Raw genomic sequence first — 27,383 nt, forward strand, 5'->3', positions numbered from 1 at the left:
CACAAATAGTTTCACAGCTAATGTATTTTTGCCTCCATCGCAAACAAAATAATATGTAATTTGGTAAGACAGAACTTGTCAAATAAGATGTCTCTGCTTAAGATTCTTTGGAATGTTTTGCTAAATCTAAATACTGTAAAATCTCAAACCTTCTCAATTTCATTTCCTTCCAGTACAGAATATAAGTGTAACCAACTTAAAATAGGAATTTGTGGTAACTAGTCTCCAAATATGGACCAGGTTTCTGGGATTCATGTCACCTACAGCATTGATTCGGGCTGCCCTTGACTCACTTTAACCAATAGTTTTTCAGAAGTGATGCTTTACTGGCTTTTTCTATGATTCTGGGAGCCTTGAGCTGCCTTGTAAGAGGTTCAGCTACCCTGTTGGAGAAGGCATTTGGAGAGGGAGAGGTTCCGGCTCTACATGGAGAAAGAGAAGGCCATCTAGTGTCCCAGCAGAGCCCAGTCTTCTAGCTGCCTTCTGTAAGGCACTGGGTATATGAGTGAAACCACTTTGCACGTCCCAGCTCCACTTGACCCACAGAATCAGGAGAAATAATAAAAGAGTTGCTGATTTTAGCCATGGCATTTTGTTGTGATTTGTTTTATAACAGTAGATACTCAAAACAGATTAAGTTGTGGTATTCCAAAGTGCAGTTTTAGAATTTTAAAACTAAGCACCTTATTTACCACTTGAAATGCCCTCATTTAATTTGTTGAAATTTTGTCTTTACTTTTGTAGTGATAAATCTTAGTGTCTTCCTGGGTGCAATATTTACAAACAATTGTCACCCATGCTAGTGGTTCACTGTTTCAAAAGCTGGAGGCTTTGGTGTTTTATTTATTTAACAGGTTTTTTTTTTTTTTAATATAAAGATTCTCAACTGATTTTGAAAAACAGTAAAGTCAAAAACCATGCAAAGGTCTTGTTTATAGAATAGTTTAGGGCTAGTTGTACATCAGCTTAGATTGACTGACAAAATAGTCCTTGCTCTTCCAAGAGTAAGATGAATATTTCTAATATTCATCTGATGATGATCAGTAAAGAGAATGTGCATACTGCCGGGAAGAAGTATTTATTTTTAATTAAACATCAGCTTTCTCAGAAAGATCAGGTAGTTCACTTATTCTGTGTGTATATGAAATATTTAAAATTTGACAGCTACAGCTTGTACTTTGTTACAATGTGGAAGTTTATTTGGATGAAACTGTAAATTGTGTGTCTGTCACATCCATATCCAGGTATCTTTCTGCTCCATAGATTTCTTAATTTAATGAGAAAATTGTCTTTATCATAATAGTATATTCCAACAAAATTTGTACCCATGTTATCGTTGCAAAATCAAATAATGATGTGTTCAACACCATCCTCTTTAACTGAATTTACAGTGGGGGTCACCATGATGTCAGATGTTTTACCTCCAACAAAATAGACTTCTAAATTTTTTTCTTGATTTGATAAATTTGATTTTTAAAATGAGCCAATACTTGAATTAATTTAACACATTTTCTCTTTGAAGCACCTGTGACTCTGATATAAAACTGGTATTTTCTAGTTGTTTGTGAAGTTAGGCTTCTAGAGCCAACAACTTAGTAACCACTGCTCTACTTCTTATACATACGCTAGGAAATTTGGATTAAAAATGAGCAGTATTTAGAGTACAGATCTGCCTCAGCATATGGTGGGGTCACGCCCTGACGAACGCATCATACGTTGGACATATTGTAAGTGGAAAATCCGTTTAATACACCGAATCCAACAAACATCATAACTTAGCCTAGTTTACCTTAAACATGCTCAGAACACTTACATTAGCAAGTGGGCAGGATTATCTGACACAAAGCCTATTTTATTTATTTTATTTTATTTTATTTTATTGAGAGAGAGAGAGAGAGAGAGTGAGTGAGCAGGGGAGGTGCGGGGAGGGGGGGAGAGAGAGAGAGAGAGAGAGAATGAATGAATGAATCTTAAGCTCCATGCATGGGGCCATATGTAGAGCTCGATCCCACGACACTGGGATTGTGACCTGAGCTGAGATCAAGAGTCAGACGCTCAACCCACTGAGCCACCCAGGTGCCCCTCGGGGCCCTTGGTGCCCCTCAAGTAGTCATAGAATGTATTAAATCCTGTACTGACAGTGAGAAACAGAATGGTTGTTATGGGTGCAGGGGGGTTGTCAGTGTGTGGGTGGTTTACCCTCCTGATCTCGTGGCGGACTGGGAGCTGTGGCTGTTGCTGCCCAACATGATGAGAGAGGATCCTACCACATACCGCTATTCTGGGAAAAGGTCAAAATTCAAAATTCGAAGTATGGTTTCTACTGAATGCATATTGCTTTTGCATCACTGTAAAGTTGAAAAATTGTAAATTGAACCATTGTAACTTAGGGACCATCCATACTCATTTTATCTAAAAGGAAAGTCATGCTTCAGAACTTTATGGAACTGCATCTTCTGAGGCCGTGTTAAAAAGCCATCTTTAAGCACAGGCTTCTTAACATAACTGCTAATTTTTGAAGTATGTATAAAGATGCTTTTTAGCAGATTTGGGTCTTAGAGTGAGTGACATCTCTGTAGAGCTATGTTGGCACACTGTAAACGTTGAAAAGCATTTTGTGCAAATTACAGATCATCGGCTTTTCGGAGAAATGGAAGTTCAGAATTTAATATTTCATTAAGCATACTTTTTTTGAGCTTATTGTTGCTAATAGATTTTTTCAAACTAAAAAGGACTAACCCTAAATAGTTTTAGATTTACAGAATGTAAAAAATGACAAAAACATTGCTTTCAGTTAGTTCTCCTCTAGGAATCTAGATATTCCCCATACACGTTCCTTATTTGCCTAACGTACAGTTTCTCACACTTCTCATGCCCTACTGACTGGTGGTGTGGTGTGTCTGCGTCTCTTGTGGGTTTGGGCCCAGGCCAGGGCACAACTGGCCGGTTAGATTCAAATGACTGCAGAGACACAAGAGTGTTGTGTATTTCTCCTACCACCTCCCAAGACTGGAAGGAGTTAGCTGTTGGTAGCCACAGATGTCCCAAGTACCCTCAGTTTTCAGTGAATGTCCTGCATTCCGGGAGTGTTAGTTTTGTTATGTCTGGAAGATGGGGGAAGAGTCGAATTGTGGTCTCTTTACAGAGTGAAGTACATATTCGAGTGAGATCTCTGTTCACTACACTTTCCTCTTACATGATTACTGGAGAATACGGTAGAAGCTGGGGTCTCTGAAACCCAGCCTGGTTTATTTTGTTCATTAAAAATTTTATTTTATGTTTTTATTTGAGAGAAAGAGTGTATGTGAGCCGGGGAGAGGGGCAGAAAGAGAGAGAGAGAGAGAGAATCCCAAGGCGGCCCTATGCTCAGTGCGGAACCTGTTGTGGGCCTCCATCCCACGACCCTGGAAACATGACCTCAGCCAAAATCAAACGTTGGAAACTCAACCAACTGGAACGTTGGAAACTCAACCAACTGAGCCACCCACATGCCCATATTTTATTTATTAAAACAATGAAATATGGAAGCAATGCTAAACCAGATGGGACAGGGAGTGTCAACTGAGTGTGTCCTGGGCCAATGAGGATGTCGCGTTGACTCTAGTGAGGACCAGAAGCTCAGCAGATGGACCTGATTGTGCTGAGTATTTGATTTTACTCCAGTGGTCAGAGCGTGGATGCAGAGGGATCAGCTCTGATGGTTTGTTCCAGTCTGTGAACTTTCCACACAGAGACTTAGCTGAGGATATTTGTGGGTACTGCACAGAAGGAATTCTTCCTTGATTTTTGTGCTCTGTGAACCTTCCAGCTGCTTCTAGAATACCAACTCTTCTTGGATTGTTTACTCTCCAGATGGCACCAGAGAATAGGCAGCTCTTATTTGTCCGAAGGCAAAGTGTGAAGACTGAAATGGTACAGTCAGTGGACTGATGAGGTTATGACCACTGTCTCCTCCCAACTACCATTGTTCTGGTTCAAGCTACCACCTGCTTGCATGAGCCTCCTATTAGCTTCCCCACAGCAGCCAGAGGGACCTCCTAAAATGTAAATCTAAATCAGATCATTTCATTCCTCCACACAGAGTTCTCTGAAGACTTCCTGTCTCACATCTAAAGTCTTTTCTGTGCTGAAAAAGTCCTTCTTAAGGGGCTTTCAAACCTTACGGGCCATGCTTCACAACAGGCCATGTACTTTATATTACAGCCATGTAGTACATGCCTACATATGTATAATTGAAACAAAATGTCTGTACATGACCCTTATCTGTATTGTATATAAGGTGTCCTGATGTTTTCCATTTTGTTTCTTCTTTTTAAAAAATACTGGTTGTAGCTGACAAAGTTGATTTCATGACATGTCCATGGGTCATGGCTCTCAGTGTGGAGAACATTTTACTCTATGACCTGGTCCATGCCTGCCTCTTTGACCACTATCTCTGCCACTCTCAGTCCTCCTTGTTTACCATCCCCAGTTACACCTGTGTCCCTGCTTTGCCTCCAACATGACATGTTCGCTCTTGCTTTAGGTCTTTTGCATTTGCTCCGCTCTCTGCCTACAGCACTGTTTCCCCTAGTTGATGGTCTCTTTGCTCACCTCCTTATTTAATATGGGGCTCTGCTCCGTTGTTTTCATAACAGAAATTCTCCCTGAGCATGCCCATCCCTGCATTCTCCTTTCTCTTATCCTATGTAACATACGTTCCATAACGTGTTCAACATATATTTATACTTTTATTTGTCTTATCTCATTAGAAGAAGCTTTGTGAGAGTATGGATTTTGTTTTTTCATTCACTGCTGAATCCACAGAGCCTCAAGCAGTGCTGGCACCATCGTGTGTACTCCCTTTTTATTAGTTGAATGAAAGAATAAATGTAATCCATTGATGGATTTGTTTCGACCAAACTTTCTAGGAGCAAAGTCCCTGATCTGTCTCATATCTTAAGTTTAAGCTATCGACTTTGGCACGGAGACCCCTATATAACACTCTGTGAGCAGGCCTAATGCCATTTGGTCCAGGAATTCTGGGGTCCTGTGTACCTGCACATGGACTGGAAAGAGAATGTGGTATCAGGGAAAGTCTGGACCTTTGGCCCCATAGACTCCTTAACTATGCAGAAGGGCATTGCTATGGGTGGGCCGGTGTGGGCCTGTCTCACCCAGGTGTGATATTAGTATCATATAGGATTTATATAATAATCAGGTTCTGTCTGGTGGCCTGTGGTGCTAATGTTTTGGTGATCTTTTCTACGGGAACAGTAATGGTGGCATTCTGATGTTATCCCTTCCACCTGGCATCATACAGCCGTGTCAGGCTGGGTTTGTGGAAGAGCTCAGTGGCAAGGTAGGTCACGACAGGTTTGGAGTGTGAAATGCCCCAGGGAGGCGTCCTACGATGCTGATGTCTGGACTACAGTACCAGATACCTTACTGGTTTACCTACTGTAGTCTCTCTCCACCTGTCCTGCACACTCCTGCTTGTGTGCCTCGTAATTCAAAAGAGTTTAAGGTAGTTTCTTTTTACTGCTCAGTAAGATAAAGCTTGCACTTGGTAAAGATTTTCAGTTTTATGGAACTGCAACATGAGAAAGTAGAAATTTTATATAATTCTAGCTCTGAAGAGAAGAAACCCTCCTATCAATTTGGTATATATTCTACTTTTTTTGCACATGTACCAACAGAGGTATGTTTTATACTTGTATTGTTGTTTTTGTAAACATTTTTATTTTAGAAAATCACTGCTGTGCGGGTCGCTTATTTTCACGGAGTAATGCGCCATGATCGGTTTTCCATGACAGTACTTACTGATCTACCTCATTCTTTTTAATGGCTGGATCATATTCTGTATTACGGATCTGCTATATTTGATTGAACCAGTCATGGATCTTGGTACCCCTTGTAACAATACTATCATAAATACCTTTTCATATTTGTATTTGTGTATTTGTGTAAGCGTTTCTATGGGACATATTCTGTATGCTGATTATTTTTAAAAAATACTTCTTTGATTCTGTTACAGCCCAGTTTGGAAATCTTCAGAGGCTGTGATCACTTACAGGAGAAAGTCTAGACCAGTGCTGTCTAATAGAAATACAATGTGCGGGGTGCTTGGGTGGCTCAGTTGGTTAAGTGTATGACTCTTGATTTTGGCTCAGGTTGTGATCTTGCTGCTTGTGAGATCGAGCCCTGCATTGGGCTCTGTGCAGACAGCACAGAGCCTGCTTGGGATTCTATCTCTCTTCTCTCTCTGCTCCTCTTTTCCACACACTCTCTCTCAAAGTAAATAAACTTAAAAAAAAAAAAATACAGCGGGCAACACAAAGTAATTTAAGGTCTTCTAGAATCCACATTATAAAAGGTAAAAAACAGGTGAAAATTATTTTATACTTAAAGCATATCTCAAATTGGACTGTTCCACATTTCAGATGCTCGGATGGCCACATGTTGCCAGTGGCTACTGATTGGATAGCACAGCTCTAGACTCCTTAGCCTGGTACTTAAGAAGCTTTACAAATAAGCCACAGTGAATCACGTAGAGCCAACTTGCTTTTATTCCTGACACTCTATTTCCCTTAAACCTTCAGCGGGTCCACTTTTTTCTTCTTGAATCCTGCCCATCCTTCGGGTAGGCTTTCTCAACGTTGGCACTATTGACGTTTGGGGCCAGTTACTCTCTGTTATTGGACCGTGCTGTTGGTCCTGAGCCTGTTGCTGGTAGTGGCCTTGGTTAGGAATGCCCGCAGTGCCCACCTGGGTACATCACTTGTGGCAAATTCCATAGACAGTTCCCCTACCAGGGCTCCTGTTTGTGGGTGGGCCACCTCTTCCTGTTCTTGTCACAGCTGCAGGGCACACTTCAGCAAAAATCATCAGGGAGCTTTGAGGATCAAGACTTATTACTCACAGGTCCTGGAGAGTACACGGCACACCTGAGGGCCGCACTGTGTAGTTTCAGGTAGAGAGAGAGCAAGTGTGCGTGCACAAGCGATGACCTGTGTCTTTATTTAGGGTCTCAGGGTGGGTGTCTAGGGTTTTGTGGGCTCTCTCTCTATTGGCTAATTTAAAGCAAAAGAGCAGGAATTGGAGCATGAGGAGGGGAAGCAAGGTGACTCAGGTGGTTGTCTAGGTTACCCAGGGCTCTCTGAGAGAGGGACCTTCGTGTGGGGGGGCTGTCTAGCTCCTTGTTGCTTGGTTTGTTAGCAGCAGTGTCATTCAGCTGCTGATGTGTTTATTCAGGACAGATGTCCTGAAATGGATGCCTAAGCAATCAAAAGCTTAGTGTCAGGCACTTACACTACTGAGAGAGACTGTCCTGTACGTTGTAGGATGCTTAGCAGCATCCCTGGCCTCTGCCTACTAGATGCAAGTGTCACTTTCCTACCGCCAGCTGTGACAACCAAAAATGTCTCCAGACTGAAAACCTCTGCTTTAGGGTCAATCTCTCATCTCCACTTATTTACTAAGAGTTTTTTTTTAGCCAGCTGGATGAACTGACTCTGACCTTCCCTTCCTCTGAACTTGACTTATTGCCCAGCCATTGTGGTAGGTGTATGTTACAGGGAAAATGCCTTTTGTGGTCAAATGTTTGAGAAATGCTGAATTAAAGAAAATCCAAGAGTCTTTCTTTCCTGTGGGACTTTGTTGTAGAGGCTAATGTGCTAACTTCTTTATGTATCTCTAAGAGAAACTAACCCATGTAGCATGTCCCAAACTTACTGACCATTGTCATAGAAATTTATAATTTTTTTGAGTTTCCAGCAACTAACTCCTGTCCTCTTAGTGTTGGGCAATTCCATCAGGGAGGCACAAAGAGGAAGGAATGGATCTCTCCTCTTCCCTGCTGCCCACAGTCATGCATAGTTCAGGCTTTGGATGCTTTTATATGGAACTTGAGGCTCCGAGTGAGTTAGGTTAAGTGGTGGTGTCATTGTCCGCAGCAGCTGCTGTGACATCTTGGCCAGGCTATTGCTGTTAAATGCTGGCGTTGTTCTGGTTTTGGCTCTGTATTGTTGTCTTTGGTTCCTGTCTCTTTTCTGAGCTTGTTCCTCCAATCTCTTCTCAGTTATCTGAGTTTTTTACCATCCTTCCCTTTTTGTTCCAGTCACCAAAGTCAGTTTTTGTCGTTTTTAAAAACTGAAAGATTCCTAACTGATTCTTTGGAAATGTTGGTTAAAAGACAACATATGTCCCCATATTTTTTATATTACTCAGATCTTGCCAGTCTGTGACTTTATTCCCTAAGCTCTTTCAGGATAGCAGCAACCTGTTTCATGCCACTGCATTTCTCACCCCGTGTAGCACAATGCCTACAGGCCAGACAGGCTAAATGGAGAGGTAGTATGACTTGCATTTGGGTGCTTCACTCCTCTAAGGGCTTCTGGCTCTCTGGCTACATAATTGCAGCCACCCCTAGCTGTTGAACCTTTGAGGCTGGTCACTGAGTGGTTATGGGCATCCTTGGAACAAGTGGATCTGAAACAGGGAGCCTGGAGACCGCAACAAACAGTACTTTTGATGCCAGAGCAAGTGACTAGGTTCTCCTTTTGGTGTCTAGATTAACCTACAGGCAATAGCTGGTGAATCGAGAAGAAGAATAATTGGGAGAAATTACTTAGTAAAGAGCAGCAATAGCTGGGAAAGGGCTCATGTCTTAAGGAGGGATGAAGGATAAGAGAAGATGGGAAGACCTTAAAATCACAATGGGATGCTGCTATGTGAAGCCAGTACAAGAGCACATGTATCTTATAATGTGAGCCCAGACTTTCTTCCACTGTGATGTGTTCTGAAAGAATGTTATAACCCACATGGCTATGGATACAATACATACTAGAAATGAAAGCCAGAGGGAACAGGAGGGTAGGCAGAGAATATTCTAGATTGGTAAAGAAGGAACAAGTTAGCAGATCATGTCAGATTGATGCCAGAAATCTAAGTTGAAGTATTTTATTTATTTAAAAATTAAAATAATATATTTATCTATTTTTGAGAGAGAGAGAGTGAGAGAGAAAGACAAAGCATAAGCAGGGGAGGGGCAGAGAGAGAGGGAGACATAGAATCAGAAGCAGGCTCCAGGTTCTGAGCTGTCAGCACAGAACCTGAAATGGGGCTCAAACCCATGAACCATGAGATCTTGACCTGAGCTGAAGTCAGATGCTTAATCGACTGAGCTGCCTATGTGCCCCCAAGTTGAAATATTTTAGAGGGTGTAGTAAACTTAATATTCACCTGGACTTGGATTAATAACCTAAAGAGTGGTCTTAATGGAGAATGTATGTGGGATAGGAGTTGAAGATTAGGGTCAGAGTGGCTCTGGGGAGATGTCATAGTAGTAAGGCTCTGTGACTAGTAGTAATATATGTTCTAAGTTGCTGGTTTCTTGGTTCCTATTTTTTTTTTTTTTTTAAATAAGCTTCACCCCTAGCATGGAGCCCAGTGTGACGCTTAAACTCATGACCCTGAGATTAAGACCTGAGCTGAGATCAAGAGTTGGACACTAAACCAACTGAGCCCGGGTGTCTTAGTTTTTAGACCATCTATCTGGGTTCTGAGAATTGGGTTTACACAGTAGGATGTTGGAAAAGTTGGCTCATGTCCAGTGGGGGCATGGATGCCCCAGAGAGCTTACCGGGGGCTTATTGGATGGTAGTAGACTTTGTGAAGAAAGCTAATTCTTATTCCTACCTGCTAGTAAGGATGGGGCTTCCAGTCTCTCTTGTATATTTTTGGCTTAGGAAGTGGGCAAGGCTGAGTCTGCTCATTTATATAAGTTGAGTATCTAATGAGCTTGGATGGATCAGGCATGCACTAACATCCAAAGCTCTTTTTTTTTCTAGCCAAGCTGCCCTTTTCCAAGGCTGAGTTTAAAAGACCTTACGTGGTTGGGGCTGCTGGGTAGTTCAGTCAGTTGGGCGTCCGACTTCGGCTCAAGTCGTGACCTCATGATCTGTGAGTTTGAGCCCCGCGTCGGGCTCTGTGCTGACAGCTCAGAGCCTGGAGCCTGCTTCGTATTCTGTGTCTCCCTCTCTCTGCCCCTCCCCTGCTCATGCTCTGTCTCTGTCTCTCAAAAATAAACATTAAAAAAAAAAAAAGACTAGACATGGTCACGTTGATATTTCACCAGTTACAGGGTCTGTGGTAAACAGTAAATTTACTGTGGAGCACCTGGATGGTTTAATTGGTTAAGCAACTGACTCCTGATTATGGCTCACATCATGATCTCACGGTTTGTGAGACTGAACCCTGTTGGGCTCTGTGTTGACAGCGTGGAGCCTGCTTGGGATTATCTATCTCCCTCTCTCTCTGCTTCTCCTTCTGTCTCTCTCTCTCTCAAAATAAATAAACATTTAAAAAAATTTACTGTGATGCAAGAGCCTTATTGAGCAACTATTTTTGTGCTAGGCACTTGTGCATATGGAAAGGTCTGGCTGATTCCTGGGAAGTTGCAAATTAGAACTGGAAATAACCAGAAAAGAATGAAAAGAAAGCATGGGAAATTTAGTCTTTCTTCCTTTTCCCAAATTTGGGGGAAAAAAAAATCTCTAATAAGCTATCACAATGTATTTTTCTCTATTAGGAACAAAGGTCAAATCAAAATACAAATAAACCTCCTTTCACAGAGTTACCATTTGAAATACTCTGAAGAAGTGCGAGAACCTCCAGGGAAGCACCCGTGGAAGTGACAGACTACATGGTAGAGTTGTAAGGAAAATGATTTGTCTCCATTGAGACTTAACACAGGAAAGATAACAATAATAAAAAATTGTGAGAAGAGTCTCTGAGAATAAATTTATAACTGACAGAAGGGCCTGAAAGCCACCCAGATGACATACTAAGAGACACAGTAGGATATTTTTTCATGGGAGAGTTTTAAGAAAAGAGTATTATCGCCTTCCAATTATGGCTTCATGTCGATTCTCCCCAAAGGCACGTGCACTTGAAACCCCTCCTGGCCCCGTAAGAGAAGATTCTATGGTACTGATGAGATTGTGTGCATTAGAATCACTTCTCCTGGAAAGGAGACGCTAAAGGGTACTCGAATAAAATATTAAAAATTATGAAGGACATAACAAAGGCCAATCAGTCCTTTCTTTTCCCCAGACCCCATAATATGAGAACAAGGGTTATTTGATGAAATTAAAGAGTAGCAAATTAAGTGCTAATAAAATGAGATAGTCACTTATATAATTCATTACCATGGGAGGTCACAGAGGCAAATTCTGTGGCTGGATTAAATATGGGGCCAGATAATTTTATGACCACTAATGATATTTTTAACAGTGGAGGCTGATACTGCAAGAGAAGTTATCCTATTACATTCTCCAGTAGGTGGTTTGCAGGGACCTCTGGCGAGTGATGTCTGTGAAGTATGAGAGCAGGCCTTGTGGGTTCTAACCTTTGGTGGGGAATATTACTAAAAATTCGTTTTTAAGGTGGATGTCCTCAGGTATTCCATGCATGCCTCAATCCCAACTTCTCTTGTGGAGATCCACAAGTTCCTTTATTGGAAACAGTTGGGGTGCAAAGTTCCATTATACAAGGTGAATAAGTTCCAGAGATCTAGTGTACGGTAATGTGACCATTATTAACAATACTTTATCGTGTGCTTGAAATCTGCCCAGAGAGCAGATCTTAATTGTTCTCAGCACACACAAAAAAGGGAAAAAGAGAAAATGGTGTGATAGATAGGTTAATCAGCTTGATTGTGGTGATTATTTCGCAGTGTATATGTATATCAAAACACCAAGATGTGTATCTTAAACATACACAATTTTTATTTGTCAGTTATACCTCAATAAAGTGGTGGTGAGGGGAAGTAAACGCTCATTTTGTTTTAAAGCAGCTGGGAAAGGTGTTGCTCAGAATTCGATCATGGCTGGTGTCGGGGAACCATTCGGCTTATTTATTGAATGCCGCCCACGTGTCAGGCCTTGGCTTGGAGTTTTAAAAATCTGTGGGGAATGTGAACATTTCGGCAAATCAGTGTATTCAGAATGAAGGGGTCTGCGCTAACCGTACACTAGAGAGTAGCCTTAAGTGCAAAGAAACAAGGGAGTAGCTCAACTGGTATGGTTCGGAGAAGGTTCACAGAGAAGGTAGCATTCGAACTGAGTCCTAAAGGTTGGGTAGGAGTTCACTGTATTGGCAAGATAATGAAGGGCAGAAGGAGCAGACAGCGTGCACAGGTCCAGAGACAGAACGTGACAGGCTTGCCAGTGAACTCCTGATAGTTTAGAAACGCTGTACCACAGGGTTGGAGGAGCAGAGAGGGAGAAGAGGGTCATATGAGGACAGAGGCAGCCAGGTGGTGGAGCGTCCTGGACCTCTCTCCAGTAGCAGTGCTTCCATTGGTGGTAGTGGTAGAGAAGCGGTGGGGAGGGGCTTCCAGAAGCGTCACATGACTGATAAAGGACGGCCCCTCAAAGCCTTGCCCCACCAGCATAGGCTTCCCTCTTTTGGCCACTGACAACAGTGGCTTGGTGGTGAGCCTTGTATTTCACACAACTCTTTGCCTCATTGGTTTTACTATCTGCCTGAAACGATCTTTACCACAAATGTAATCACCGTTACTAGTTTTTGTTTTTGTTTTTGTTTTTTTAAGAATCTCCCCTGTCTTTGGGTATAGAGGGGTTCTTATAGGTCTTATGATTAGGATGAGTCTGATGTGTCTGTCTGGTCTTATTTCTTTGGGCTTTACCTAGAACCCATCTCTGTGTTGGGAAGAAGAGGCAGATTTCATTTGCTTGACCTTAGACTCCCATTTTCTCTGTGATGTTGGCTCAGTAGACAAGCAGGAAAACACAGTGTCTCTGAGGAGCAGATGGAGTGAAATGTTAAAAATCTGTTTTGTTAAATGATTTCGGCTAACAAAATAGTTTAATTGAAAAAAAAAAATCACCCAGACTCTGCTCTTTATTCAGTGATATTTAAATAAGTATATCATTATTAATCACTCAAACTCTCACGTCGAATTTCTACAACATTAATATTGATAAGAGGAATCAATTGGAAATGAGAGAATTTTTTTTTTGTAGAAACGTTGTCTTATCTCTGTGGTAGATGCAAATACTTTATTATTATTATTTGTGTTGTTATGTAGTGCAATATGCAATCAGCAGTTTTCCCCATCACATTGTAGAGAATTGTGTACCGTAGTCCCCTCTTATCCATGGAGAATATGTTCCAAGACCACCCCTAGTCGATGCCTGAAACTGTGGACAGTGTTTGACCCTACATATATACCATATTTTTTCCTATACATACACACCTATGAGAATTTTTAATTTATAAATTAGGTACACTAAGAGATTAACGGCAATAAGTAATAGTAAAATAGAACAATTATGACAATATGCTATAATACAAGTCATGTGAATGTGGTCTCTCTCAGAATATTTTATTGTACTGTAGTCACCCTAGTGATGATGTGAGATGATAAGATACCTATCTGATGAGAGGAAATGAGGTGAATGATGCAGACATTGTGAGCTAGCGTTAGGCTACTATTGACCTTCTGATACCTCAGGAGGAGGATCTTCGGTTTTTGGACTGCAGTTGACCACAGGTAACTGATACTGCAGGAAGCAAAATCACAGATAATTGGGACATATTTCCTAATGAATAACCTTTCCCACTGTGTTTTTTTTAAGCCTCTTCTAAGAAGAAGTTGCTGGAGGGATATAAAAATGAAGTTATTTATAGAAGGTAGAAGATGCTGGAGGGATATAAAAGTGAGGTTATTTGCAGAAGGTAAATGGGTGTGTGCTCAATTTACTCTAAGGTCACCTCTGTTATACAGAGTGCTGGTGGATAAAAGTGAAATACATGTGCACCACTCTGTGTTTGGTGTTAGATACTCAAAGATAAGATCATGACTCACAGTACAGTGAGCATAGGAGACCATTTTACCATGACTCCTGGCTGAACTAAATACAAGTTGTACAGTACAGCTGTATCCAAAATGTTAGCTCTATCTGAGGAGCTTGGCAGTGTTTTCACAAAAGCTAACATGTAGGCTGGGTTCAAAATAGAAGTTACAGTTAACTAAGATGGAGGGGAGGATCGAGGTAGGAAAGAGCATTTCAAAACCAAAGCAATAGAGATATCTCCCAGACTTTTGAACACCTTGTTTCTTTCTTTCCCTTTTTGAAACTTCTGTTCTATCAATGTTGTAATTTCTAATACATTTTGTAATAGTCTCCTTTGAGGAAAGAATGGGATATATCATATCAGCCTCTAGTAGAGACTAATCTTGTCAGTAGGGGGTAGTGACCAAGGGTTCCTTTAAGCCCCAACATTAATTCACTAGGTAGTTTATTAATCATTTGTTCTCCTGGATGGGGCACTTACAAATAAGTCTTTGCCGTCAGATGTGAGGCACATGGCAGGAGTAATGTAACATTTTCCTCTGTTAGATATGTCTGTGTAACGAATCAATACAAGTTCTTCCGGTTCCTCCTGTACTTGATTTTACATGAAGTATGCCTTTTCATGACCAAGCTTCTTTCAACAAGGCTATTGATTTGTAATTGTGCAAAAAAGAAACAGAAGCTTTATAAGAGCTTCGATGCAAAATGATATATCCTTTCAAGGACTGCGTGAAAATAGGTGAATATATTTGATAAAGAAGTGTTCTTCTTTCCCCTTTAGACCTTAGCTGGATCTCCAAAATACAAGTGAATCAACCAGCAGTTCTGAGGCGTGCAGAGCAAATCCAGGCTCGCAGAATGGTGAAAAAGGAGTGGCAAGTAAGGTTTCTTCTTGAGCATTCTATTCCTGTAGTTTACAATGCCTGGTCTCTTCCCTCAAGGCCACAATATTGAATTTTGCTCAAGATGCATCTAAACTTAAAAGATTGCAGCTGTCCATGACTTATTTTAATAATTCATATATGATGATGATGGGTTGGAGAAAGATAACACATTTATCCGAACAAGTTAAACATCTTACCACTCTTGAGTGGCAAAGCCGCAAATGAATTTGAGACATCTTTATTCATGAGTGAATTAAATGGCGTATTTCCTCAACACATTTATTCAGTTCCTTAGACTTACCTTCTTTGGTTGTCTTCTATTTTAATTTTTAAACCATAACGTCTAAACCTGGTGTGTCTGCTGTTGAGGCCCTTAGGCATAAAAGTTGACCTTCTTTGACCACCGTGTTTACCTTACTATTAATTTTCATAAATCATTTTCCAAAATTCAAAAAGTGATGTTTCATGGGGTACTTGTGGTCAGCATATCCTTCAGTGGATACTGACCAAAGATGTGCTGTGGATCACAGGACTAGAAGGAATTCAGAATTCATTTCTCAAGTGAGGCAAAATATTGCCATTGAATCCTTTAGGGTGACATTTCTCATTTGACTCATCCTTGGAAATATTGTAATTGAAAGATAAAAGGAAATTCATTAGAATGAATTACAAACTATGAATATTGTTTTAAAAATGGGGTTGGAATACAGTGAAAAAAAAACAGCAAAGAAATTAGAGACTTCTTTTTTAATGTCTCATCCTAGATCTCAAGGGTGGAGGTAAAAATATCAGATAGAGATCCTCTTATTCCCAAGTTCTCTCATATCATGGTAGCCATCAGGGCTCCTGGTGGATAAGATGGGGAGGTGTGATGTGGGGAGGCTTGCTCTATTAGGGATTTCACTTTGAGATAGCTACGGAAGGAAAAATAGTTTTAAGACTACTCTGTACCCCTCTTTTATTTTGTTCTCTGCAGTGTTCATCTTTTTGGTCCCTGTTGAGCAATGTCTATATCATATAGAGAATGACATGCCTGAGAACAGTGTAGATGTCAGATTTTAGCACAAATGTTTGTCTAATGATTTCCTGCTAACTAACTGGGTTGTTGACGATTTTTTTTTTTTTTTTAATCTTGTTTTTACTTTTCTTAAACCAGGCTGCTTGGCTCCTGAAAGCTGTTACCTTTATAGATCTTACTACACTCTCAGGTGATGACACATCTTCCAACGTTCAAAGGCTTTGTTATAAAGCCAAGTATCCAATCCGGGAAGATCTCTTAAAAGCTTTAAATGTGCATGATAAAGGTAATGTTGTTGTATATAATCTGTCTGTGTTTACCCCTTTACAGTACTAATTACTAAATCTAAGAGGACTTAAGACAAGATTCAGCTGCTTAAATGATAATAGCAGTAAGATCCACTGGTAGATTTGTGTACATAGCAAATAATTGAGATTCTTCTGTAAAAAATAGCAGGAAGAGAATCTGAATCTCTTTTTTAGGTCAGTTCTTCCCATCATGGATTAAAGTTGCTGGTAGAGAGTTTCTTTATTTTTCTTTCTACTTCTTCAGTGTGGGAAATTTTCTATCTAGTGACTCTAAAATACTGATTCTCATTCCCTAGCCACATGTGCAAAAGCCAGTCTCATTACTTAATAATCACATCTCATACATAAAGTATTTTCTGTGAGTAAATGAAATACTTTTGAGAATAAAATGCAAATGGGGAATATTGCATGCTCGTATATTAGGTTAGATCTTTTGAAAAAAGTTATATTCACTCTCTTAGTATACATGAAAGAAAGGACTTTCTAAAGTTGCCGTAAGTTTAGAATGTTAACATTTTAGGAAAGGAGGAGACCTTTCTTTGAGAGTTGATCCTCTGTATCTAAATGAGGAAACCGAGATCTGGAAGGCTAACAGCATTTCCGGGATGATGTGCATATCACTCACTGGGCTGGTTTTAGGAGCTTTTCATGGAGAGATGCTTCATGATCCCCGAGTGCCTGTCTGTAATGAATGCAGCTAGAGATGCTGCTTTGGTCCAATGCTGGTGTTTTATCCCAAGTAATTTGTAGATAATTTGTAGACCTATAACGCCACAGCTTTTGAAAAATATTTATGATACTTGATTATATATTCTTTTGAGTTGACAATAAAAACACCACCTACTTGTAGGTGTTGTTATACAAAGTTATTAAAAGTAACAGCCTTGAGGGAGGGGCTGAAAAAAGTAACAACTTCATATGAGTCTTATGCTCTTGTTTTGTTTTATATTGGCTATTTGATTTTTATTTGATTTTTTTTTAGATTTAAGAGCTTATTCTTCCAAATAAGGGCTCCAGATTCAGATTTTATTATTTCTTGCAACAGAGGGAATAGGATCAATTAAATGCCATTTTGCTATATTACCTTGTAAGGTTCACGTCCATTTTTTTTTCCATCCACTGCCTGTTTGCTGTGGAAATCTGGATTTTGTTATCTACATGAAATAAAATATTGTCACTGAGTCAAGACCATTATGTTTACCATTTAAGAATTTTTAAAAAGTGGTATTATATTATCCTCAAAGAGTAGCATCATGATTGTTTTATTCCATGACTTTAACGGTTAGAAAATGACCCATATTGTCAAGACCTGGAAGGGAATGTGGAGAGTCAAAGCTTTTTATTTATTAAAATTTTTTTTAATGTTTATTCTTGAGAGAGAGAGAGAGAGATCAGGGGAGGGGCAGAGAGAGAGGGGGACACAGAATCCAAGCAGGCTCCAGGCTCTGAGCTGTCAGCACAGAGCACGACGCGAGGCTCAAACCCATGAACCGTGAGATCATGACCTGAGCCGAAGTCAGATGCTTAACCAACTGAGCCACCCAGGCGCCCCTAAAACTTTTTCATTCAGTGCAGCGTCATGGGGGAGTTATTTTTCCTGCCATTTTGATTTCTGCCAGTGTGGTGGTATAAATAATAATTAAAAGCATATTGTACAAATTGAACTTCCGCTAAAGTAGGCTGTTACTATTTCTTTCTTCATAGGCCTTACTACAGCCGCTGTTTGTGTTTATCCCGCACGAGTGTGTGATGCTGTGAAAGCACTGAAGGCAGCCGGCTCCACCATCCCAGTGGCTTCGGGTAAAATTGTTTTGGCTTTGCTGTTGTCTCTCAACCTGTTTCCGGTTCTTCACCTCAAAACACCTGGAGGCTTTATATATAATTTTATATTATTTTAATTAGTTTTATCTATTTAATTATTTGTATTTACTCATTGTCTCAGTATCTGATTGCCTGCTAAGTAGCTGACCATGTGAATTCCCAAGAATACAGAAGTGTTTCCCTGTCCTTAAGGAAACTTAGTTGTTTAGGAGGAATAATCAAGTTTAAAACATCATCATGCAGGATATATAGTATTATATGTATGCAAAATATGCTAATAGAGATATGCAGAAGCTACACTTGTAACTCTGAGCAGGGAGTGATTTATTTTGCAGAGGTTGGTGACAGAGAGTAAGGGGATTCTTCATAGAGGAGCTAATAGCTGCATAGGGTCTTAAAGGGTATGGAGGCATGTTGGTGAGTTAGCGAATGATTTTAGACAGAAGAACTAGCGTGTGTGAAGGCACAGGAGCGTGTTCAGGGAACTGTACGTGGCTTGCAGCTGTTGGGTCTAAATTGGGGCAGGGGGGCAAGGGGCTCCGGGAGTTGAAGCTGGAGAGGTAGATCAGGGCTGGATCCCATAGGGAAACTAGGCTCGGCAGTGGCCTTTGGGCTCATTCTGGTGATGGGCAGATACCGCAAGGTTTTGAGAAGAGGTTATGTCATGATCAGCTTTATGCTGTAGTGGGTCAGGAGATGGTACTGGACACATTAAGGAGGGGTGACAGGATGTTAGGGGGACTTATCACAGTCCCTGTGGGAGGTGAGGAGAGCCACTCCAAAGCCTGGGAGATAAAGTAGAGAGGGTATGTTCAGGAGTTATTGGCTTAAGAGAGACTCAGTAGGACTTGGCATGAAGGAAAGAAAGGTCTTAAAAGCTTCTGTGTAGCTGAGTGTGTGTGAGTATATGGATGGACAGATATAAAATTAGATTGTACTTCTAGAAGATGTTAAGAGGAATATCCTGGGGCCTTGAAAAAGGAGTCTAAAAAGATGATTAATTTATTTTATTAGGGATACATCAAAAGAAACATAGTATACAGTATTGATACACAAGCCATTTGTGAGGATTCCCACAGTATTTGGCAGCTGCCTTAATTTTTCATCAGCTTCTGTCAATTCAGCTTTTCTTTTATACCACAGGGAAATGTGCTCTCCTGTAAGATAGCAGACCCAAGGAATTTAATAACATCAAGGAAATACAAAAGGTTATCTTTAGTCATAGAAATGGAATTAATGACGCACGTGTAAAAAATATAATAGGTTTTCAGAAGTGTGGCTGTATTTTCTTTTCGTTTTTGTTTTTTGTTTTTTTTTGTACTTGGTCCTGTTCTTCCCACCTGACCCCTGTCCCAATTTTGTGGACAAATTAGGTACTTTTCCCTCCTGCTGTCTCTTCCCTCTATTCTCATCTGCTTGGCTATTCATTTTAAGATAGGCAGTGGGAAAAACCTATACTGCAGTTTGGTTACCACAGCTGTAAGTGTGAGTAAGTAAATCAAGAATACAATGATAGCCAACTTGATTAGGAGTAGGATCCATAATTAACCAGGGTCCATCAAGATAGAGCTATAGCTACTGTTTTATGACTCGGTGTGACGATAACATGTTTTCTTAGTATCTATTTACTTAGAGCCCCCTCATGAGCATCACTGCAGCAACTTACTTTCAGGTTTTCCAGACGATGCAATACTAACATTTACCCTAACACCAATAACACCATATGAGATGACCTTCTATTTCTTCACACTTCACTTTGCAACATAAGCGTGAAGCTCTTTAGTGTCATTAATGCTTTAGTCTAAATGCTGTTTGTTGTTGTTTTTTGTGTTTTTGTATCAAATTCCTTGTTGAGAAACCAACTAAAATTTGTCTTCTTTCCTTCCTCCCTTCCTTCCTTTTTTCCTCCCTTCCCTCTCTCTTTGCTTCCTTCCTTCCTCCCTCCCTCCCTTCCTTCCTTCTTTTTCCCTCTCTTTACTAGTGGCCACTGGCTTTCCAGCTGGACAGACTCATTTAAAAACACGATTGGAAGAGATCAGATTGGCTGTGGAAGATGGAGCTACAGAAATTGATGTGGTAATTAACAGGACCTTGGTGCTGACAGGCCAGTGGGAAGGTATGTGCAAGTCCTTACCTAAGAGGGAGGCCTAGTTCTGTCCTAGTGAATGAAATGGAGACGATTAGAAAAGAGGCAGCATGTTTTGGAAGTCATTGTTCTAGATTACAGTCACTAGATCAGAAGGCGAATTTCAGAGAAAACACGGCTGGTATTGCTCATCCTTGTTCCCCTCACAAATCCTAGACAGTTGCCCACCTATGTGAACTTTTTAGATCCCTTTGAGTGCTTAGGTGAGTGGTTATTCTATGCAGTAGACTGTTAACTTTTATTCTGTCCTCCAGTATTTTATTACTCAATACATAAATCACTCTAGGCAAGTCATTTATGCAGAGTTTAATATGTGGAGGAAACTTCCCTTTTTTATGTTAATCTTTGTGGAGTTTTTGGAGGTGGGATTAGTAGTAAGTCTGCGAAGTCTGCTTTATTCCTGCTATTCTTACACATAGTTCCTAGGGGTTATTATATTTACCTTTGAGATTCATAATTTACTATCGCACCAATTATGAAAAACATTACCCATTTCAATAACAAACTTTTTATAATTAAATATTAAAAAAAAGATTTGACCTGCGCCTTAAATATATTTTGTATACTAGAGATGGTTGATAGCTAAAATAAGTACAATTTTCTATTTCAAAAGAATCATAAAAGTAGTTCAACTAAAAATTTTTTTAAAGCTTTTTTTTTTTTAAGTTTATCTATCTTGAGAGAGACAGGGATAGCGCACAAGCAGGGGAAGGGCAGAAAGAGAAGAAGAGAGAGAAAATTCCAAGCGGGCTCTGCACTGTCAGTACTGAGCCCGACACGGGGCTCCAACTCATGAACCATGAGATCACGACCTGAACTGTAGTCGAGTCAGATGCTTAATCAACAAAGCTACCCAGACGTCCTGCAACTGACACCCTTTTTCAAAGTTTAAGTAAACAGTAGGATTATATTTAATGTATTTTTTCTTAACCTACTTATTGGACTTGCCAGTATCTCATGGATATCTTTCTGTGAGTCTTTAAAAAAAATTTGTTTTTGATGTGTATTTATTTTTGGGAGGGAGACAAAATGCAAACAGGGGAGGGGAAGAGAGAGAAGGAGACACGGAATCTAAAACAGGCTCTAGGCTCTGAGCTGTCAGCACAGAGCCTGACATGGGGCTCGAACTCATGAACCGTGAGATCATGACCTGAGCCAAGTTGAACACTTAACTGACTGGGCCACCCAGGTACTCTTCTTTCTCTCCATCAGTCCATCTAACTTAATATCTATAAATCCTTTTTTTTTTTTTTTTAAAGTTTATGTATTTGTGTGTGTGTGTGAGAAAGAGAGAGAGAGAGCATGAGCAGGGGAGGGGCAGAGAGAGAGAGACACACACACAGAATCTGAAGCAGGCCCCAGGCTCTGAGCTGTTAGCACAGAGCCTGATGCGGGTCCAAAATCTGCAAACTGTGAGATCACGACCTGAGCCAAAGTCGGACGCTTAACCAACTGAGCCACCCAGGTGCCCCTAACATCCATAAATCCTAATTCCATTGTTTATTCATTAAGAATTGCTTTTGGTTATGGAGTAGGCAAAGATTCAGTCAGTAGTTTAAATACTTCAGGATTTGTTTTCTTATACAAAGTCTAGAGGTAGGTATTTCAGGGGTGACCTATGCTACTTTTTTCTTCTACTTCCAAAGTGTGTGGCTTCTGCTCTCATGCTTAAGGGCACGCCATTCTCTAAGATGGCTTCTGAAGCTCCTGTCTTTCCACTCATTTCCTAGATAATAGGAAAGAAGGGCTGTCCTATCCTAAAAATCTCATACAGCATTTTTGCTTACACCTCCGTGGCTCAAACTGAGTCAGTGGCCATCTTGGCTGCAAGTGAAGCCGGGAAAATGTAGTCTTTTAGCTTAGAATATTAACATTCCCAATAAGTTAGATGGTGTACATTTCTGTGCCCAGACGGAAAGGACTGAGGGAAGTTCTGGCAGAGAAGGACAGAAGGCAGAGAAGGACAGTTTAGCCACATGGAGCTAAACGGGGTCTGACAGTAAAAAGCTTAACAGCAAAGGGCCAGGTGAAACAACAGTAACACAAATATTTAAATAAAAAGATACATGAAGTCAAAAGGCACAGTGCCATTAGCTGTGGGACAGGTCATCTCAGAGATCTTAGCAGCACTGAGAGTATCACTGTGATGCAGTCACTGATACCACAGTTCTGAATGATCTAGAACAAATGTTAAAGCCATTCCTGTTGCCCTGTACTCCCAACTATACTTCATCAACATTTTTAATCCTTGCCAGGTTTAAATTCTTGACAGTTCACAAATATCTTTTTGTGCTTTTGATTTTTGTTCCTTTTCCTATGGTTCATGTGAGCTTTGACCAATTGCAAACATTTTTTTTAAGTTTTTTTTTTTTTTTTTGAGAGAAAGTGCACATGCATGTGAACAGGAGAGCGGCAGAAAAATGGAGAGAGAGAATCCCAAGCAGGCTCTGTGCTGTTAGCATGGAGCCCAGTGCAGGGCATGATCTTATGAACTGTGGAGAGGTGAGATCATGACCTGAACCAAAATCAAGAGTCGGATGCTTAACCAACCAAGCCACCCAGGCTTTTAAATAGATGTCTCTTGTCCCTATATATTAATTCTTGTTTCCTTCTGGTCATAGATTTCAATTAAGATTTTGGGCCAGAGTAAGAGGAGAAAAATGAATAAACATAATATTTAAAACAAATTTGGAAATAAACTATATGATTTAGTTAGATAAAAAAACTATATGTCCTATATCTTTTATTTAACAGTTGTAGACAGAGAAGTATGGTTTCTATTATAACATGTGCTCTTGTCTCTAGAATACTAATTGGGAAATAAAATATAATAGGAGATGAGTTTTGATGTAATTGTCCCTTAATGAACTAGGAATGGTTGTTTTTAGGAACTGATAATTTCCTAATAACAGGCATTCATGTAAAATATAATAACACATCTTTGTCCTAGACCATACTTTTCTATTAACTTTTTTATGGTGTTAATAACCTCTTGACCCAAAACAAATTGAAAAGGAACATTTAATACTGGAAATTTAATTCTAAATAGAAACCTGCAATGACTGAGGCCTTTTTTTCACTGTGGTATTTTGTCTTAATTTGCCTCAATTTGATTACGTACTGTATTTTTCAGTGTCATGCTTTGATATTAGCTGTTTACTAAAATATGAGCCTAGAATTGATTTCTTTTTTTTTTTTTTAATTTTTTAACGTTTATTTATTTTTGAGACAGAGAGAGACAGAGCATGAACGGGGGAGGGGCAGAGAGAGAGGGAGACACAGAATCGGAAGCAGGCTCCAGGCTCCGAGCCATCAGCTCAGAGCCTGATGTGGGGCTCGAACTCACGGACCGTGAGATCGTGGCCTGAGTCGAAGTCGGACGTTTAACCGACTGAGCCACCCAGGCGCCCCTAGAATTGATTTCTTGGAATTTGCTGATGGAAATGTCTGTGAGGCTATTATACGTTCAAACGTTCAAGTCTAGATTCGTCTCCTCTCTGTGCGCTGAGGTGTGTAGGACCCTGGTTAAAGCACAAAAGGAAGAGTCCCATTTTTAAACCTGGCCATTCAGACTGTATCCTAATCACTGCTCATGGTCACAGGGTCCACAGTTTCGGGCATGAACTCAAAGAGACTGGAGGGGGGCCTGTATTCCTCTTCTTTAATTCTCCTTGGTGACAATTTAAAGTTTCTTTCTCCTCAAGCTTCTAATTCTTCTGCCCATCTTGAGGCTCCTTCACTCTCAGCAGAAGACCCACCTGCTACTTTCTAGAGAAAATAGAAACCAGTAGACAGGGTCTCCCTCGAGGTCCTTGCATCAGCTCTGCTTTCCTTTGTTCCTCCTTTTCCTTCCTCCTAAGTCCAGTCCCTCCTCTGTGCAGTGGCTCTAATCTCCTTCCACATTTTCAGAGGCCTTACTCCATTTGTTGGCCATTTTTTTCTCCTGTATCTTTCATCTGTCTCTACGATTTATTCCCATCAACACCTAAACGTAATGTAAGCTTTTCTTATCCATTAAAAAAATGCTCACATGTCAACCTTCCCCCTCATCTCCAGCTAAGTCTACCTTTCTGTTCTTCCCTTCATGGCTACGATTCTTAAAAGAGTTATATTTACTTGTTTCCCTTGAATCTGTACTAATCAAGATGCCAATGTCCTCTTATTTTCCTATGCCCAGGGAATATTCTGCAGTTGTTTGTTTAGCTCTACTGTTCAGCATTTGACACAGTGCACAGTCCTTCTGGAAACACTCTTTTTGCCTGGCTTTGGTAATCCTAAATTCTTCAGGTTTTCCTTCAAGTTTCTGATGACTCCTGTGTCCCTGTGTCTTGTATGCAAGGTCCTCTCTCTCCTCCGTCATCCCTGAAGTGTTGGCAGTCTTCAGGTTGGGTCCCAGCAAGCTCTCAAACTTCTCACACTTTGCACACTCTCCCTTGAAAACCTCCTGACCTCTCCGATTTCAGCCACATTCCCTATACTGAAGACCACAAAACCTCCCAAGTACCGGAACCTACATCTGTTTGACTCCAAAACGCATGCTCAGTTTCCCCACTAAACCATGCTGCTTTTCATGCGTCATTTTTATGTAAGTAGAACGGTTGAATCTTGATCAGATCAGAGAATCTAGTCATTTTAGAAAGAAATCCATTAAAAAGTATTTGATGTGAACACTTTCTCTTAAATACAGGTTAGTTTCCAAACTGTGGTGTTAGTGATTGGATTGTTCGGGAGCACGGTGATGCTCTCTGGCTGCTGAAAACCCTGGAGGTGATCCTCCCCACAGCTAACACTTCAGACCCCTGTGCCTTTTGACTTCATATATCTTCTATTTAAAAAGTTTTGTTCTTGTTGTTTCGCCTGGCCCTTTTCTGGTAAGCTTTTTACTGTCAGATCCTGTTTTGCTCTTTATAGTACACTGTCTTTCCTTGCCTGTACTTCCTTTAGTCCTTCCTGTCCGGGCACAGAAACGTACACCATCTCACTTATCCCTCAGGACAGTAGTTTTACTTGGATATAGGGTATATATGGTATGTTATGCTGGTTCTTAGAATTACCTGACAAAATGCTTTCAGATTACTTGCCCGAACTCCTCTCTTCCTGGAACCTAGAATATCCCTCCTGAGTATATGTACTATTGGGGTTGGGTGTTGGACTGAGGGGCTAGGCTTCTTTACTGTGAAAATTGCCCCAGGTGATTTTGGTTCCACCCTCTCCCCTACCATCCCATAGTTGTAGAGAATCACTAACTTGAAACATCTATTTTTTTTTTTAAGTTTATTTTTCCTTATTTTGAGAGAAAGAGAGGCAGGGGGAGGGGCAGAGAGAAAGGGAGACAGAATCCCTGATTCTGTGCTGTGAGTGCAGAGCCCGATGCAGGGTTTGAACTCACGAACTGTGAGATCATGACCTGAGCTGAAATCAAGAGTTAGACACTTAACAGACTGAACCACCCAGGCGCCCCACATCTATTTTTTAAAAAAAATACTTCTTGTTCTTGGTTCCACATAGTTTAGGTGCAGGATGATTGAAGCATTGTTGAATTTATATATTGGTTAGTTAATACGAATAGTATTCCCTGTGTGATTCTATTTAGTCTGGATCTGCAGTTGGCTATAATAGAAGGCTTAATGGATAAAGAGTTTCTTTCTCTGTCAAGTTTAGCCAAAAAGTACATCTACCTCTTATGCTCTCAGGAAAAGCATGGCTTTCCTCTCCCTGGAATGCTGTGCTGGACTAGGAGACAGGCAGGGGCACCCAGCCAGCCAGCCAGCATATAAGCCAGTCATCACTGGAGGTGGTCAGACCCAGAGCTTACCCAGAACAAATATACCATGGAACAAGAAGGGAGGATAACTCTGGGAGACCAGGAAGGGTTGAGAGCAGAGTCTTTGCATTGGATAGACTGTGGTTGGAATCCTGGCACTACCATTAGTAGCTTTTGGCCACATTGCTTTTCTGTGTCTTCTGTTCCTTCTCTGTAAAGCAGGAATAATGGCATCTATTTCACAGGGTTGTAATGGGGATTAAATTAGATAATGAATGTAAATTGACCATCCATTGCCTGGCCCAGATGAATCAGTCCCTCCATGCCAGCTGTAGTTTCTTCTCTTTCCCTCTCCTCCTTTTGATGCTCATAGAATGTTGTCAAGGGAAGTAACCATAATAGGACACGTATTGAGTAAATGAAGTAGAACTCTAAAAGACTTGGATTTTAGTCTTTGTAATTTCGCTAATTTATACCTGGTCCTTGGGCAAACACTTCACTTCTCTCTGCCTCCATTTAAATAAGCTACCAATGAGGGGATAAAACTTAATGATTTCTACAGTCCTTTAGAGCTATAATGGCCTGTGATTTTATATTTGGCGTTTTCATTGTCTGGGAGTATTATTCCCTAGATAAGGACCTATAATACGGTATTTTTTCATGATGATATTAAAGTCGACATCGAAGTTGCATTTCTTAAACAGTTCTTTGAAGAAAGCATTCACCAGAAGGGGTTCATCATCTCATAAATCTTACTGAACAGGTTTTGAAAATTAAATGCATTCCATGCTCTGTAAATATAGAGGTGTTCATTTTTTACTTTTTTTATGACCTCCCGCTGCTGCATGTATTTACCTTAATATATTACCAGTGACATTGAAATGGTATCAGATTCTGCCTTGTTCAAGAATCTTCCAGTTCTCTGAGCTCAAGACCTACAGCTGACTTTCTCTTCCATACCAGAGCACTGTCAGACATCACCCCAAAGGTGGCTTCTTCTGTAACATTTTTCAGCATAGTGCGTTCAGTGTCGTACTTGGAAATGTTGTTTGTGTCCTGTATCTAGATCCCCCTTGTATCTTCTTCAGTTCGTCAGTCCTGATTTGTTCTCCTAAACCTGGTTTGTGGAGTACATGTCTCAGGCCATCAAGAGTTTTGGGGGGAGAGAATGAAATATTGGGGCCAATGCCACAGTGTCTATCACTGTGTCTAATGAAGTGGATCCTGAAAATCTTGAATCTTGGCAGCAATTTATTTTTCTTATTTGCTGATTTTTACACAAGAAGGATGGTAGAAAGAACATCTCTTAAAAGAAATTGGAATTGTTCTTTGTTTTGTAGAGTTGTTAATCAGAATATCTTATGAGAAAAGCCATCTCTAAATCTATAGACACTGTTTGAGGAGGAATCACATAATCTATAGTCTGTATTTTCTCTGTTTTGGGGGTTGTTTATAACAGAAAAATGCTGGAGATACTTATAGCAGCTGTATGCTTTTATGGTTTTTGTTTTTAGGCTATGATTCTTTGAAACTTCAAATAGTATTGACCAAAATGTGTGTGTTTTATCTCTTATAGGTTA

General features: G+C 40.4%; 1 protein-coding gene across 1 annotated transcript in view; it reads left to right on the plus strand.

Annotated features, from left to right (window-relative positions):
• The window catches only part of DERA (deoxyribose-phosphate aldolase), a 118,567-nt gene that overhangs the window by 34,471 nt on the left and 56,713 nt on the right, over positions 1-27,383 (plus strand). The window contains exons 2-5 of the mRNA XM_045462520.1: positions 14,644-14,741; positions 15,903-16,050; positions 17,777-17,872; positions 19,875-20,009. Coding sequence (XP_045318476.1) covers positions 14,644-14,741; positions 15,903-16,050; positions 17,777-17,872; positions 19,875-20,009 — 477 coding nt within the window. The remainder of the gene's footprint in view (positions 1-14,643; positions 14,742-15,902; positions 16,051-17,776; positions 17,873-19,874; positions 20,010-27,383) is intronic.

Source organism: Leopardus geoffroyi, chromosome B4 (assembly GCF_018350155.1).
Source record: "Leopardus geoffroyi isolate Oge1 chromosome B4, O.geoffroyi_Oge1_pat1.0, whole genome shotgun sequence".
NCBI classification, from domain to species: Eukaryota; Metazoa; Chordata; class Mammalia; order Carnivora; family Felidae; genus Leopardus; species Leopardus geoffroyi.